Source organism: Tasmannia lanceolata, unplaced genomic scaffold, assembly GCF_043159265.1.
Source record: "Tasmannia lanceolata isolate RefF3 unplaced genomic scaffold, GAP_Taslan_0.1 ptg000020l, whole genome shotgun sequence".
In the NCBI taxonomy this organism is placed as follows: domain Eukaryota; kingdom Viridiplantae; phylum Streptophyta; class Magnoliopsida; order Canellales; family Winteraceae; genus Tasmannia; species Tasmannia lanceolata.
The window spans coordinates 22,612,507-22,628,918 of NW_027518697.1; the positions used below are offsets into that span (position 1 = coordinate 22,612,507).

General features: G+C 40.3%; 1 protein-coding gene across 1 annotated transcript in view; it reads left to right on the forward strand.

Annotated features, from left to right (window-relative positions):
* NTMC2T4 (Calcium-dependent lipid-binding (CaLB domain) family protein) overlaps positions 1–16,412 on the forward strand; it is a 75,051-nt gene that overhangs the window by 15,309 nt on the left and 43,330 nt on the right. The window contains exon 4 of the mRNA XM_077365060.1: positions 12,704–12,824. Coding sequence (XP_077221175.1) covers positions 12,704–12,824 — 121 coding nt within the window. The remainder of the gene's footprint in view (positions 1–12,703; positions 12,825–16,412) is intronic.

Genomic DNA, 16,412 nt, shown 5'->3' on the forward strand with positions numbered 1-16,412 from the left:
AAACCTCATAAATTGTGTGGGTTCTCTCCTCCCCTCTTCTCTTCATATTTCGCTCTCTTCCTCTTTTACATTTCTGTTAGAGAGAAAGAATGAGAGAAAGGGTTTGTGTAAGTTAGGGATGTATCCCCCTTACACATGTATTTATAATAACAAGATGGTAGTACAAAGACAGTTATGCCCTTAAGCATTCTACATATTCTAACGCTCCCCCTCAAGCTGAAAAGTATTTCATACATTGCAAGCTAGTTACAAATATCACTAAACTTAGCTTTGCTTAAAGGCTTTGTAAACATATCTACCAGCTGGATTCTCTCCACTCTGGATTCTCTGACGAATAAAATGGCAGTCCACCTCAATGTGCTTCGTTCGTTCATGGAAAACGGGATTGATAGCAATATGTATGGCAGCCTTGTCATCATAATACAACCTAGAAGGGAAGTGGGAACAACGCCAATCTCAGACAATAGTGAGCGCAACCAGATTAGCTCTGTACTCATATGTGCCATGTCCCAGTATTCAGCTTCAGCACTGGACTTGGCTATGACGTCCTGTTTCTTACTTTGCCATGACACCAAGTTCCCTCCTACAAAGGTACATTATCCAGTAGTGGTCCTTCTATTTGCTGGAGATCCTGCCCAATCCGTATCAGAAAAACCTTCAATTCTCATATGACCATGCCTCTTAAACAACAAGCCTCTTCTTGGAGCACCCTTCAAGTACTTGAGAATCTGGATTACTGCAGCCCAATGAGAGGTACGTGGAGAGCTCATGTACTCACTAACTGTCCCTACAATATACAAAGTGTCTGGACAAGTAACTGTAAGGTATATGAGCTTCCCAACCAATTTCCTATATCTGCCAGGGTCATCCAACAGGTCCCCATCTTTAGGAATAAGTTTCACATTAGGATCCATGGGTGCAGATGAAGGTTTCACTCCAAGATTTCCTGTCTCTTCTAATAAGTCCAACACATACTTCCTCTGTGATATATGGATGCCTCGAGAAGAATGTGCCACCTCTCTCCCAAGAAAGTACCTTAGGCGACCCAGATCCTTAGTAGAGAATTCTTTCTGCAAGAATGTCTTTAATTTTTGTATACCCCCTGAATTACTGCAAGTGATAATAATAGAGTCCACATACACTATTAAAAATATACAACCATCTGCATACTGATGACTGAAAACTGAGTGGTCAACAATACATTGTTTCATTCCAAAACACATGATTGCTTCACTGAATCTTCCAATCCATGCTCTTAGAGATTGTTTTTGTTAGAATATATAGAATGCTTAAGGGCATAACTGTCTTTGTACTATCCTCTTGTTATTATAAATGCATGTGTAAGGGGAAGACATCCCTAACTAACACAAACCCTTTCTCTCATTCTTTCTCTCTAACATGGTATCAGAGCCATAGGGTTACGATGGCCTAGGGACCATTGGAGAAGCTCTCCCTTCGCCCATCTCTTCTCTCCCTTCACCCTTCACGCCCCCCTCACCGCAGCCCTCTCGCTCCTCTCTCTCTCTCTCTCTCTCTCTCTCTCTCCATCTCACGCATCACCCTTAGTCACTATCTTCCTCCAAACAGTACAGTGAACAGTGCCGTGAACAGTACCGTGAGTAGTGCCGTGAACACTGCCTTGCTCTCTTTCTCCATCTAACACTTTCTCTTTCTCCCATCCACACCCGCAACCCTTACTCTCATTCGAAGCCCCTCCATTCCTACTCTTCACCGCATATATTTTTTCCCCTACACCTATAACCCTTCAAGCCTAACTTTTTTTTACTTCATAAATCTTCTCTCTCCCTTCATCTAATGGTGTAAATCCTCTTCCTACACCTTTATTTGTCTTGTTCGCCGCTTTGTCTCTCTTTTCTATGTTGATCTACGTTTATCTCTCTCTCACTGAGCCGCGCTATGTCTCTTGGACCCATCTAGTCTCTTCATTTATCTTTTTTTTTCTCTTGCGGACTTTCGTGATTGTTATCTTCATTATCTCTTTTTCTTCATGGAGCCTCCTGTCATTGAGGATCCTTCTATCGGCACAACCTCTGCGGTTCATGCTGCATCATCACCGTCAGCTATTTCCTCGTCGAGCTATCTGTCTTTTATGGAGGGCTCATTCCCACATAGGACCACCGTCATACTGGATGGGACTAATTACTTGACTTGGAAGGTCGATGTTGAGACATATCTCCTTGCTCGAGGCAAGGCTCGCCTTAGTTGCAAGTCCCCTCCAATTACCACTGATCCCTCTTATGAGCACTAGGAACAGGAGGATGCGTTGATTCACACCCTCTTATGGCAGAGTATGACTCCTATTGGTGGCACCATAATGCTCCTCCCTACGTCCAAAGAGATCTGGGATCATACTGTGCTACTCTACTCTGGAGTAGCCAATCTTACTCGCATATGTGCTACATACTTTGAGTGGATACGTCTTGTCGTGGTGACATGTCTCTTGTTGAGACTTTCTAAGGCGACAGAGAGAGGCAGCCATCTCCCCCTGAGCAACATACCCAGGAGTTTGCTCCATGTAAACCTCCTTATTGAGGTCGCCATGGAGAAAGGCATTCTTCACATCGAGCTGATAAAAAGTCCAAGCATGATATACTGCCAGAGAAAGTAACACTCAAATAGAAGGAACTTCACAACAGGTGAGAATGTCTCAGTGTAATCAACACCAAAGGTTTGAGTATACCCTTTGGCGACAAGGCGTGCTTTCAAACTCTCAACAGTCCCATCTGACGGATACTTAACAGAGAATACCCATCAACATCCAACAGGACAAGCACCAGAAGGCAAAGGAACTAAATCCCAAGTATGATTAGTATGAAGTGCACCCATCTCTAGATCCATGGCAGCATCCTAGCCTGGATGAGAGAGAGCTTCGGCCACAGACTACGGTAGAGAAATAGAGGACAAGGAAGACACAAAACCTCAAAAAGCAGGGGGTGAGATTATCATATGAAACAAAGTGAGAAATAGGGTGAGCAGTAGAGTGAGAGTGAGTGCGGGAAGCAATAGGGGAATCAGAAGGTACCATAAGTGAAGGAAGTGATGATACCTGAGAGGGTGACCTCTAGATATCTAGCTGAGAAGATAAGGCTGGGAGAGGTGGTGGATGATCTTCCCGTCGACGTCCCTGATAACACTTCATAGGAGTAGGAGGCCCTGGAGGTGGAGAAACTGAGACAGGGACAGAGGCCAATGCAGGTATATCTACTGATAAAGATGGTGACGAATGTAGAACATGGTCCGGAGTACCGAGAGAGGGAGAGCAATTTGTGAGTCAGGAGCAGGACTCGGGGGTGCAAGAACCTGTGGAAAGAAGGGCTCAGACTCAAAGAAGGTCACATCAGCAGAGACAAACCATCGGCGGAGACGAGGATTGTTGCAACGATAACCTTTCTGGGTACAAGAATAGCCTAGAAAGACACATCGCTCCGACCTAGGGTCTAACTTATCACGACCAGGGCCGAGAATGTGAACAAAGTAAACACACCCAAACACCCTAGGCGTGAGAGCATAAGGATCCAACTGAGGGTGGAGAACCTGGTAGGGTGAGTCACCATGAAGTACCGTTGAAGGAAGACGGTTAGCAAGAAAGCAAGTAAGGACAGCATCACTCCGGAGGGATTTTGGTACTCGCATTTGAAAGAGTAAGGTGCGAGCCACTTCAAGTAAGTATCGGAGTTTCCTCTCAGCCACACTATTTTGCTGAGAAATGTAGGCACAAGAGAACTGATGTAGGATGCCATGACTGGAGAGATAATTCTGAAACCCATTCGAACCTGAGAAGTAGTATTATCTGTGCATAAACATTTGAGAGTGCAATTATATTGTGTTTGAATTTCACCATGAAAGGCTCGAAAAGCAGAAAAAACCTCAGAACGGTCTCTAAGTAAAAACAACCATGTCATACGCGAATAATCATCAATAAAAACAATAAAGTACTTATAACCAGTTAAAGATGCGACCCCGACCCCCATACATCCGAATGGACTAACTGAAATGGACTCGACTAACTATTCGGGGAGGAAATGACACACGATGGTGTTTCATGAGTTTACATGCTCGCACTGAAACGAAGAAACAGATCCACGAACCAAAGGCGTATGCTGAAGTTGCTGAAGAGAAGGGTGGCCCAGACGACAGTGCCACTGATATGTGTCGACAGAACCATACAAGGCAACAGGAACCGAGCAACACTTCAGACGATAAAGCCCATCTACCTCACGTCCCAAGCCAATCGTCCTCCCAGTCAAGAAATCCTGAAAGAGACAATAAGATGGATAAAATGAGACAAAGCAATTTATAGTTTTAGTAAGCTAGCTAACAGAAAGTAAACTAAAGGGAGACTTAGGAACACATAAGATTGAAGAAAGCGGCAGGCCAGGGTGATGAGAGATACTACAACACCAGATATAGGAGCAGTGGTACCATCAACAAGAGTAGTGGATTGAGAAGCAGAATGAAATTGACGAAAAGAACTAAGCTGAGAAGAGTTACCAGTCATGTGGTTCGAGGCCCCCGAATCAATAATCCAGGAACCAAAGCTAGAGAGAAGGGTAGTGTGCGAGCTACCTAACTGTGCAAAACCCGCAGTTTCATGAGCGCCCAAGCGAAGACGCTGAAACTCCTCAAAGTCAACCCTAGAGACTGTGAAAGAATCACCGGACGTCGCTGGCTCAGTAGCAGGGGAAGGAGCAGCAGCTGGAGAACTAACATTAGAAAGATGGCTCGAGCGAGACTGACGAAGCTTTAGATGCAGCTGAAAACAAGTATTAAGATGGTGGCCCTCTCGCTGACACTGTGAACAATAAGTGCGACCACGGCCCCCACCAACACCGCCACCACCGCGACCATGACAGCCTCGACTGCGCCCATCACTATCATAGGTAGCCAGGATAGAACTACCAGCAGAAACAGAGACATCCGCGGAAGCATCGGTCAAAAGGCACTGTTGAGCACAAGAGTGGACCTCTGTGAGAGAGGGAATAGTACCAGAGCCGATAACCTACTGACGAAGATGAACGAACTCAAGACTGAGAATGTCGAGGTAATGGACAACACGAATTTGGTCCCATTAGCGTGCAAGTACAATGACATTAGACGTGAGAGGCATAAAGACATCAAATTGCTGGCATAGGGAGACCAATTGGCAATAATGGGCAGCAAGAGACATGTCACCACGACGAAGACGCATCCACTCAGAGTATGTAGAACGTATGCTAATAAGATTGACTACTGCAGAGTAGAGTAGCACAGTATGATCCCAGATCTCCTTCGACGTTGGGAGGAGCATCATGGTGCTAGCAATAGAAGGAGTCATACTCTGTCATAAGAGAGTGCGAATCATCGCATCCTCCTGTCCCCAGCGTTCAGAGGAGGGAGCGCTCATAAGAGGGATCAGTGGTAGCTGGAGGGGCCTGGCGAATAAGGCGAGCCTTGCCTCGAGCAAGTAGATATGTCTCAACTACGACCTTCCAAGTCAAGTAATTAGTCCCATCGAGTTTGACAGTGGTCATCTGTGAGTATGATCCCTCCATAAAAGAAGGATAGGTCGAAGAGGAAATAGCCAACGGTGATGATGTGGCATGAATTGCAGAGGTCGCACCGATAGAAGGATCCTCAATGATAGGAGACTCCATGAAGACAAAGAGATAATGAAGATAACAATCACGAAAGTCGGTAAGAGAAAAAAAAGATAAATGAAGAGACTAGATGGGTCCAAGGGACATAGCACGGCTCCGTGAGAGAGAGACAAACGTTGATCAACATTGAAAAGAGAGACGAAGCCGCGGACAAGACAAAGAAAGGTGTAGGAAGAGGATTTACACCATTAGAAGAAGGGAGAGAGAGGATTTATGAAGTAAAAAAAAGTTAGGGTTGAAGGGTTCTAGGTGTAGGGGAGAAAGAGAAAGGGTTAGATGTAGAAAGATAGGGAGGCACTGTTCGCGGCATTGTTCACTGCACTGTTTGGAGGAAGATGGTGGCTAAGGGTGATGCGTGAGAGAGAGAGAGAGAGAGAGAGAGAGAGAGAGAGAGGCGTGGTGCGTAGGGTGAAGGGAGAGGAGATGGGCGAGGGGAGAGCTTCTCCAATGGTCCCTAGGGGCATCGTAACCCTAGCGCTCTGATACCATGTTATAGAGAAAGAATGATAGAAAAAAATTTGTGTGAGTTGGGGATGTCTCCTCCTTACACATGTATTTATAATAACAATAGGATAGTACAAAGACAGTTATGCCCTTAGGTATTCTACATATTCTAACAATTTTAAATTGCCAAATTCTTTAGATGGTATTAGTGTTTAGGTAATCAGAAATTGAAGAAGAGATCTTCTACTCTTCTCATGAGGTACCTCTCGATCTTTGATCTTCTACTCCTCATGAGGTATCTCTTTCTCTATCTAAATTCTTTAGATGGAGAGAGAGAGGCACTGTTCATGGCATTGTTCACAGCACTGTTTGGAGGAGGATGGTGACTGCGTGAGATGGAGAAAGAGAGAGAGGGGCGAGAGGGCTGCGGTGAGGGGGGCATGGTGCGTAGGGTGAAGGGAGAGAAGAGATGGCCGAGAGGAGAGCTTCTCCAATGGTCCCTAGGCAATCATAACCCCAGGGCTCTGATACCATGTTAGAGAGAAAGAATGAGAGAAAAGATTTGTGTAAGTTGGGGATGTCTCCCCCTTAGACATGTATTTATAATAACAAGAGGATAGTACAAAGACAGTTATGCTATTAGGCATTCTACATATTCTAACAATTTTAAATTGCTAAATTCTTTAGATGGTATTAGTGCATTGTTAATCAGGGATTGAAGAAGAGATCTTCTATTCTTCTCATGAGGTACCTCTCGATCTTCGAAACCCTACTCTCTATCCTATTCTCTAATCTTGTCTTTTAAGTCCCTTCCCATATTTGGTCTGAGACCCTAGAGTCATTCTCTTCTTGTCTTTAGGCACTCCTTTTCGCTATTAGCTATTAATCTTGTCTTTGCATGTTCAATCTTGTGTTGATATCTTCTTGAAGTTTGAACCTAGATCTTAAAACCCTAGTTTCTTCCAACCCTTTAAATCTTCCATTTAAGTTTTTGAAACCATTGCACCCAACCTCTTCCTACGAAACCTTAATCTTGTCCTCCAATCCCTTCGAACATCCAACTCACCTCAATCACCCATTAGAAACCGTAACCACTTTACTGAAAAATGCCACATGGGGAGTAATGGCTCGTCCCAACAAAAAGAATTTTGTGGTATGCGGATGGGTTTATAAAATAAAGTAGAAGTCTGTTGGAACAATAGGTAGATACAAAGCTAGACTTGTTGCAAAATGATATAATAATAACTTGGTCTTGACTATGTGGAGACCTGCAGTCCCGCATCAAGGAAACTACAATAAAATCAGTTCTAGATTTAAAAAATTGATTTTGGGTGGGAGCTCAATCGTATGGATGTGGAAACACACTTTTTTTACATGGGACACCTTAAGGAAAAAATCTACATGGAAAAACCAGAAGGATTTGAGGAGGCAAATCGAGGGAATTATGTGTGCTGACTTTAGAAAACTATTAATGGGCTAAACCAAGATCTTAGAGCTCGGTTTGAAAGGTTGGAGCAAGCTTTTCAAATCACAAGATACAAGAGAAGTGTATGTGACACTTTATTGTTTTATAAGCACACTAGGTTAGATATTGTTCTAATATTACTTTATGTCAATGATATCATTATTATTGGAGGTGATAATGTAGAAATTTGTTAGTTAAAAAATGAATTATTTTGGAGCTTCGTTACTTTTTTGGTATGGAAGTAGAGAGAACATAGAAAGGGGATGATTTTAACACAATTTTTGCTAGGGATCTTCTACGTAAATTTTATATACTGAATTGCAAGCTTATTGTAACTCTTGCAGTTTATAATGGGAAGTTAAAGTATGCAAGATGGAGAAAAGGTCGTAGAACATGCCCAGGAGTATGATTGGTGCACTTCAATACTTGATTTCTACACGACTTGATTCTGGGGATGAAGCCATTCCATTCTCAAAGAAGTCAATCACAGACATCACCTATGTAGTGAATCAAGTTTTTCAATTTATGCATGATTCACGGCAATAACATTTACAAGATGCTAAAAGAATAGGGAGGTATCTCGTAGGAACATTGACTCATGGTTTATTATATGGTCCTCGTCAAAAGAAAGAAATAAATTGATTGGATTCTCTTATGTTGGCTGTATAGTAGATCTTGATACTAGGAGATCATTTACAGAGTACTGTGTTGTATTGAATGACTGTTTAGTCTCATGGAGCAGCAAGAAGCAACAAACAATTGCAATATCTAGTGCAGAAGCATATTATAGTGCCAGGGTTTCTATTTTTGCTGAGATAGTTTGGTTATTAACTTACTTCCAGACATACATATATTCTTTCAAGAGGACATACAAAGCTATACTAGATAATCAAGGTGCAGTTGAATTCTCTAAAATTCTATGGGTTTTAGAATCTTGGATTTCCTCAAAACTCTGGATGGGAGACGAGAGAAGGAGACTGTTGCTGATTTCTTTCCCTTCTTTCTGTCAGGAAGAGAGTAGGAGATCATCTCATGTTTCCAGATTTTAGAAATCTCAGGATGGGGGAGAGATTTCTAAAATCTGGATGTCTTACTTAAAATGTAGGATTCTAAAGAGATGCGAAACCGACAGTCTCCTTCTCATGTCACACATACATGATTTTGAGGAAATCCAAGATTCTAAAATCTGCGTATCCAAACGCCCCCCTAGTGTTTCATGTAAGAGTGGAACACAAAGAAATTGATGGAACATTTTGTCAAAGAAAAAGTAGAGAGTGGTGAGATAGCCTCTCTTTATTCCATGTTTAGATATTAATTCTGGTCCGGTGATCGTTTCGTTTTCCTCCCGAATTGGAACATTTCAGTATTCCGGTTGTTCCGATAATCTGTCTTGAAAAAGATGCTGTGATAGGTGGAATTTTTTAAAAATAAAAAATATTTAAAAAATAAGAAACCATTAATTGGACCAAATCTGACAAAAAACGCATTTTACTACTTAAACCATCTACCAAATGTATGTCGGCATAAAATTGACTCTTGATGACCCTAAATAATATCAAATACAGTGCAAAACTCAATAACACGAACAATTCGTAATACAAAATACCATATAAAAATATTACAAAACATAAATCCAATCTGAAATTGTTCATATTGTTCCCTCAAATACTTTTAACTCTACCATTCATTTGATAAGGATAAAGTACATCAAATGCCCCTCAAAAATCTATAAAACAATAATTTAAAAGGGAAAATTGGGAAAAATTATAAAAAAGGCTGAAGAGTAAACAATCCAGAAATTCATCATAAAAAAAAGAGAGAGTAAACAATCCAGAAAAAATCTGAATGTTCGTGCGATTCCGAGCGGAATGGTCTGTTCCGGGTAAAATTTCTGGAATGTCCAAAATTCTGCCTGAAAAGTTTCATTTTCCATTCTGTTCTGTTTTCCGTTCCGGAGTGAAACAGAATTCATAACTACAATACCAAGTAAAGACCAAGTAGAAGACAATTTTACTAAAGAACTCACGAGTAATCTTAATAGCCATCTATCTTACAAGCTGAACATGTTTAGAAACATAATACAACTTGAGGGGGAGATTTAGAAATTCCACATGATTTAAATACGATGCATACAACTTGTGGAGTTTTTGGTGCTAGGAGGTTGGAGAAAGATTGGAAAACTTATGATTTGGGATTTTTTTTATTTTTTAAATTACACATTTTTTAAACTTTCCCATGGGGAGTTAAACTTATGATTTGGGATTAATTCGGTTGATGAGCTACATCTTTTTTCATGATCCAGGCTTAAGTCGATTGAGCCCCATCTTTTGACTTAGGTAGGTTGACATGGCTCTTGGCAACTCATTATTTTTCTTTTTACAGGTACTGAAAAAAATATGACAACCTTAAAGTTATGAAGTAAAAATACAAAAAAAATCAATGAGAGCCAAGATAAGATAAAACTCTGCAATGTGCAAATTTATATGCCATAAAAAGTTAATATAGCGAAATGAATGTAATGAATGCTAATGTAGGAATTCATAGGAGGAGATCCTTCCATGGTTTGAGTTTTTAAATTAAAATCTCGCATCTATAAGTTATTAACTTCAAGTTTAGGGAAAAAAGGGCCTTAGCATTATTTCCTTTTAAAGAAAATGGCATATTCGATTTTATTGAAAAGTGACCTTTTGGTTTAAGTCGAGTCAAAGCTGAGCTATGTCCAAGCTGAGTTTGAGCTACACTTAGTTATTCCATTGGGTTGATTCCACATATGGCTGTTTTGGATTTGACTTGATCGTATATATGTGAATGCTTGTAGGATCCACTAGATGTCCGCATTTGTGCCCTATGAGCATGATTGGCCATATTGATTATTTATCAGACCATGGAGATGTGCCCCTCCGAAATTAGGTTATAAACAGCCTTGGAGATTTGTTGAGGTGGGTGCCCTATGGAAGGATATCATTAGGTCAATGTATAGATTATAGGGTCTTGGGTGTGAAAATGATATCATTTGGGGTTACAATTGGGTTTACTTCTAGGTCATAGGGTCTTGGGTGTGAAAAGCTGTCTGTGGGCAGGTTCAGGTTAGTTTAAAGCGTGAATGGGCAATGGCAATAGGTTCCGGGTGGAGCTTTGGCGTGAAAAGTTATCTTTTTGTGTTGAATTTAATTTCCTATATAGCTTAGTTAGGGGAAAAATGATGTTTTGATTAGAGATAGTGTTATTGGAAGGACAAGAAGGTAGATCGCATTGTTAGTTTTAGAAGGGAGCTTAAAGACGACGATATTTAGGTTTATCTGTTCCTTGTTAGCCAGATTGAATGTATTTGTGTTCCCTTCAGTTTGACTGTTGGCTTTGGAAATGGAGCCCAAATGGGTTTTTACCCTTGGGTTATGGGAATCATGTTGGGTTAATTTAGTATTGTGCCCACTAGTTGATTCAGGTCCTGCCACGGTTCTTGCTTTTTGATTGTTTCCAAGTGTGAACAAGAATCTCCTTCAAAATTGGGGATGAGATGCATCTACAACTGTTGCATCATATGGGGTTTTTCAGAGAAATTGGTGAACCATCCTTATACTCATTGCTCCTTTACCGTGTTTGTTGTACTGTCATTTTTCTCTCTGTGGTGTGGAGTGTGTGATTCTTTCTCTCATCTTTTCTTTATTGGAGGCCTGGTCCTATGCCTCTTTCTCTACTAGAGGTTGAATTTCTTTGGTCCCTACTCTGTGGTCCATCTTGAAGGGGTATAATAATATGATTTTGCTTTTACCCAGACATTCATATTTCTTTGGTTCTATGATTTGGCGGACACTTTGAATTTATTGCCGACACACATGTCGTGTCGTGTCGGACACGACATCCGTGTCCACAGGTGTCGACACTCCTTTAGACACTTTTAAATGTACTGCTAGAAGAGTCGGTAACTTTATATGAATGTATGTGTATGAGTGTGACACTATTCCTTGATTTTTAGAGGTTGCCATGTCAGATACCTCGTATCCGTGTCGAAACTTGGCACACAAATCCTTGTCCACAAATCATGATTATATGTACCTATTTTTATCCGTGTCCCCGTTTCTAACTTTTTTGGAGTTTGTCGTGTCCTACACTCCATGTCCGTGTCGACACGTGACGCTCGTGTCTGTGTCCACAAATAATTACTCTGTGGTCCATCTTGAAGGAGTATAATAATATGATTTTGTCATTTCCATACATTCATATTGTTGCTAAAGGTCAAGAAAACACAATTTTGGTGGATATTCGAAATGGATTTTGTGAATTTAGAATAGAGGAAATAGAAATATCAAATTGGTTTGAGATTGTGAGGACAGAGTAAGGTTAGGAAATGATAAATGTTTGAGCGATGGATCCTGAGGGCTTTTAAAATGCAATTGTGATGGTTGTTTGGTTAGGCGTGGTAAAGGGTGTGTTAGCTTAACTTTCTCAGGCTCCTCGAGTTCAAAGGTTCTTGTCAAGCTGAGTCGTAGGCTATTCTTCAATTGATCAAGGAGTTCTCTAATCTTTTCATGGGAATCAGGTTGGCTTTCTCAAGCCCCTCGAGGTGAAAGGTTCTGTGTGAAACTGAGTCGTTGGCTATTCTTCAATTGATCAAGAAGTTCTCTAATAATTTCATGGGATGGCTGCGATTTCATTGGGTGGGGAACTGCACTTTCCTTCTATCGCCATTGGTACAGATGAAGTGGTGTAGTATGGCTCTTATTTTCTTCTTAATGTATTATTTGTTAATTGTTCAAAAAAGAAAAAAAAGTAGAAATTCTGGGCATCAAATCTAGTTTGTTACTGCATGTGCTAGATGTATTGGAAGTACTGGATTTTGTTGTGGATAATTAAATATTCCTGAAAAGCATTTTTGTTGTTCTTTGTGGTCTTGTTAATTTGATAATTTCTAGCGCAGCATTGATTGGATCATACTTTAATACCATGCTCTGTCCAAAATTTATAGTGATAGCCAACAAAGATGTGCAGCTTATCATTGTTGTTGACTGGTAAATGCATCATGATATTTTATTAATTTCTGATCCCTGCACTTGCATATAACATTATAATGCCGGCATGCCACTAATTTTTGGTTCATAATTTTTTTTTAAAAATTCATTATTGTGCTTGTTCTCAGGCAGCAACCATTGTTATTAAGGAATCTGTCGAACCACTATTGGAAGAATATCGCCCTGCTGGAATTTCTTCAATTAAGTTCAGTAAACTTTTCCTTGGAAATGTGCCACCCAAGATTGAAGGTTTGAGTTCTCAAAGTTTCTAGGCTGAAAGCCTTTTGCCTCTGAGTCTGCTCTTAACAATGATTTTGCTCGAGTATGTTTTATTCTATAACTTTAGAGGTAGTTTCTTGTTTTCATTAAGTGGTTAGCGAGGTAAAGGAAAGTCATTTATGCTGTCACTTTTCTATGATGCATATATGGTTGGCGGCAAACATGTATTTTTAAGTTAGTGGTTACTTAAAAACTGACGAGCAATTCCCATATGTTAATTCAAGTTCAATAGCATCCAGTTTCCTATCAATTTAGTACATGCTCATTATGGTTATGCAGGTGACCAGGATAAAGAAAATTATAAGGAATTCTGTAAATTATATACTCACAAGCATTTCAAGGCATAGTTTCTGTAGTGCTTGTGGCTTTTTTAAATGAAAAAACAGTAAAAAAGAGCTTAGCTTCTGCAGATAATAAAAAACTCTCATGTGCTCGATAATCAAACCGTGTCTCTGCAGGGATCCTGTACATTGGGGTTCCATGTTTCTGCAATTGATGGCAGTTAGAGACATGGTTTGAAATTTCGGCCAAAATTTCGGATTTCAGCCAGGACCGTTACCGAAAGTACTTCGATTCAGTGTCGGTCTCGAAATTCGGCCGATATCTTGGCTAATTGTTTTTAAATTATTCTTGGAATTTCGATTTTAGCCAAAATTTTGGAAATTTCTGACAAACTTTTGGCTAAAAAATCGGAAATTTCCGGTTTTTTTACAGAATTTCGGCAGAGGCTGAAACTGAAATTTCAATCTTTGGTGAGAGATTATAATGCAATTTCGGGGTAGGGTGTGGGGATAAGGTGAGACAAAACTATTATGAATCCAGGTAACTATTATGAATCCAGGTATTTAGATTTACTGATTTTACCATGTTGACCACGCAATTAAGTTGCGAGATTTCTCAGGGAACTTCTGAGTGAAGAATTAATCTGTGTCCTGTGCAACTCAACTCGGAATTTATGCTCATACATGTCAATACAAGATTCTTTGACTGTATAAAAGAATGCATGTAAGGCAGTCATACCATGTGTAGGGATTGGCGATCCCTATAACAAACTATAATGTCCGGAATCTTTTACTACAACTCTATGTGCGAAGTAGCATGAAACCGTATAAATTAGTTGGAAAGTGATTAAATTAGGAACATAAAAACTACATAAAGTTGCTTGATAGTCAGAAATTGCTTTTCAATTTCTAACTCAAGCCACTCAATGCAATTCCTTGCCCCTTAACTCAGGTGCTAAGGGAATGTCTCCAAAGCCAATTCTCTATGGTCAACATCAATAAAGGCCATTCAATATTATGGTAGGCCTTCGTAAGATCCAAGTTTAATAGCATCCTTCTTATTACCAAATTTTTTGGTAGATTCAGTATTTTCATTGGCTATAAACTCTAAATATTTGGTCGAGGATATGCCTGCCTTCAACAAAGCTAGATTGGGTTTTAGCCACTAATAAGGGCAATAAATGATGCATTGAAAGCTTTGTTAGTTTAGTGGCAATAGTAGAGCTTTTCCATGACTTGTATGATTTCCTATTAAATCGTCTTCCAAAATTTCCTTGAAGAAACAGTAGGAAACCCCACCATTCAAAAAAAAAAAAGGGTAGGAAACCCTGTCAGCAGTTATTTTTTAGGTGGTAGCCTGGTCGGGCCCAGCTTTGAGTGCATGTTGGGAACAAGGCACACCGCCTTGTGTTCCTTCCATTGTCGAGAGGGGGGAGGGTCTATGATCCTCTGTGAAGCCACCCTGGCGCATTGCCCTCCGACTCTAACATGGCTCAAACCTTCGCCTGAGATATTCCTAGAGTTCTTAGAGTTCCTATGTTGGTTGCAGACAAGTTTGACATATTACGAAGGGTCTTCTTGTGGTGTTACGCCCTTCCTCCTTTAACGAAAAGTTCATGTGGTTAATTGGTTGAGTATACCTAAGCATGATGATAATATGGGATTGGGTATAAAATATATTAGTTGCCATAGCTCGGCTCGGCTCATTTTGTCAAACGGTCGAGATTGTTCTTTGTCTGGATGATCTTTGGGCTATTATTATTTGGGAAAAATTATCAAAACAATGCATGGAGATTTGCCATGGTGGATGGATTTCTAGGGGCTTGTCCTTGATGGAATTCTTGGAAGCAAGATTTTGAAATTGTTTAGAAGGTTTGAGATGTTACAGTGGAAAGGGCACCACCATCTTTTTTAATGTGTAGAGTTGCTAGAGGCTGGATTTTCTATGTTGGTCAGAGACAAGATCGACATATTACCAAAGGACTTCTTGTGGAATGATTCCCGTCCTTTTATTTGATTGAGTAAACATGAGCATGATAATGTGGTGTTGGGTATAAAAAGTACTAGATGTCAAAGCTTGGCTCTTATTGCCATATGGTGGTGGAGGTTGTTTTCTAGCTGGTGGTCTTTGGGCCATAGTCATCCAAGAAATTTATTATAACATGGTCTGGAGATTTTCCATGGTGGATGGATATCTATTGGCTTGTCCTTATGGGATTCTTTGAAGCAAGATATTGAAAATGTTTGAGAAGTTTTGAGATATTAGTATGCAAACTGCTTTACAATCCTCTTCTCGCTTGCAAATGATGTGGGAATGCCCCTTTTGCTGAGCTGCAACCCCAATCTTTTCAAGATGGCCATAAGTCCTCGATGCTCATATCAGATCACTATGATTTTTCTAAAATTGGTTTTGTGTGGTCTCTCATTTTGAGAGGTGTTCCTTAAGAGCTTCCCTATGAGTTAGAGTCATCATTTAGTGATTTTCAAGGATTATCTGGAGCTTTCTATAGGTAAAGACAAAGCCTTTTGGGCTTTTGCTTGCTCTAGTAGGGTTTTTTGAAATTGTTTTTCATGCTAAGTTTAGTGCCTCTTGCTAACCATTGCCTTAGCAGTCTATTTGGGACCCTGTTTTCTCTACTAGGATTGTTATGTTCTATGGATTTCCATTAATCGTAAATTTTTGAGTTGAAACCAGATTGAGATTAGGGGGATATGCTCAATGATTGCTTGTAAATATTGTGACTATGAGCTTGAGAATCTGCTAGACGTTTTATTCATTGCCCTCTGAGTTCTCAGCTCTGGTAAAAAATTTCTTTGCCTTATGCCGCACCTTTATGGATTTGCCTAGTTTCAATAACATCCTTGAAGGTTTGTTTGGTCCATGTAGATCAATGGGCTCTAGGAGTGGGACTGTGGGAGTGAGAACTCTTTAGAAATTTATGTATCCTTAGGGGCTGTTTGGATACATGGATTATAGAATCCAGGTTTTAGTTTGAAAGCTTTGTAAAATTCTGGATTTTACAATCCATTATCCTGGATTTTAAGAAATCTAGGTTTTAGAAATCTCTCCCTTAAGCTGAGATTTCTAAAACCTGGAAACACGGACGATCTCCAACTCTCTCGCTCGATGGAAAGAAGGGCGAGAAATCAGGAAACGACGGGCGGTCTCCTTCTTCTCTCGTCTCCTATCCATGATTTTGAGGAAATCCAAGATTCTAAAATCCGCATATCCAAACGGCCCTGTAGTTTTTGAAAAATTTGGAAAGGGTGGGATTCA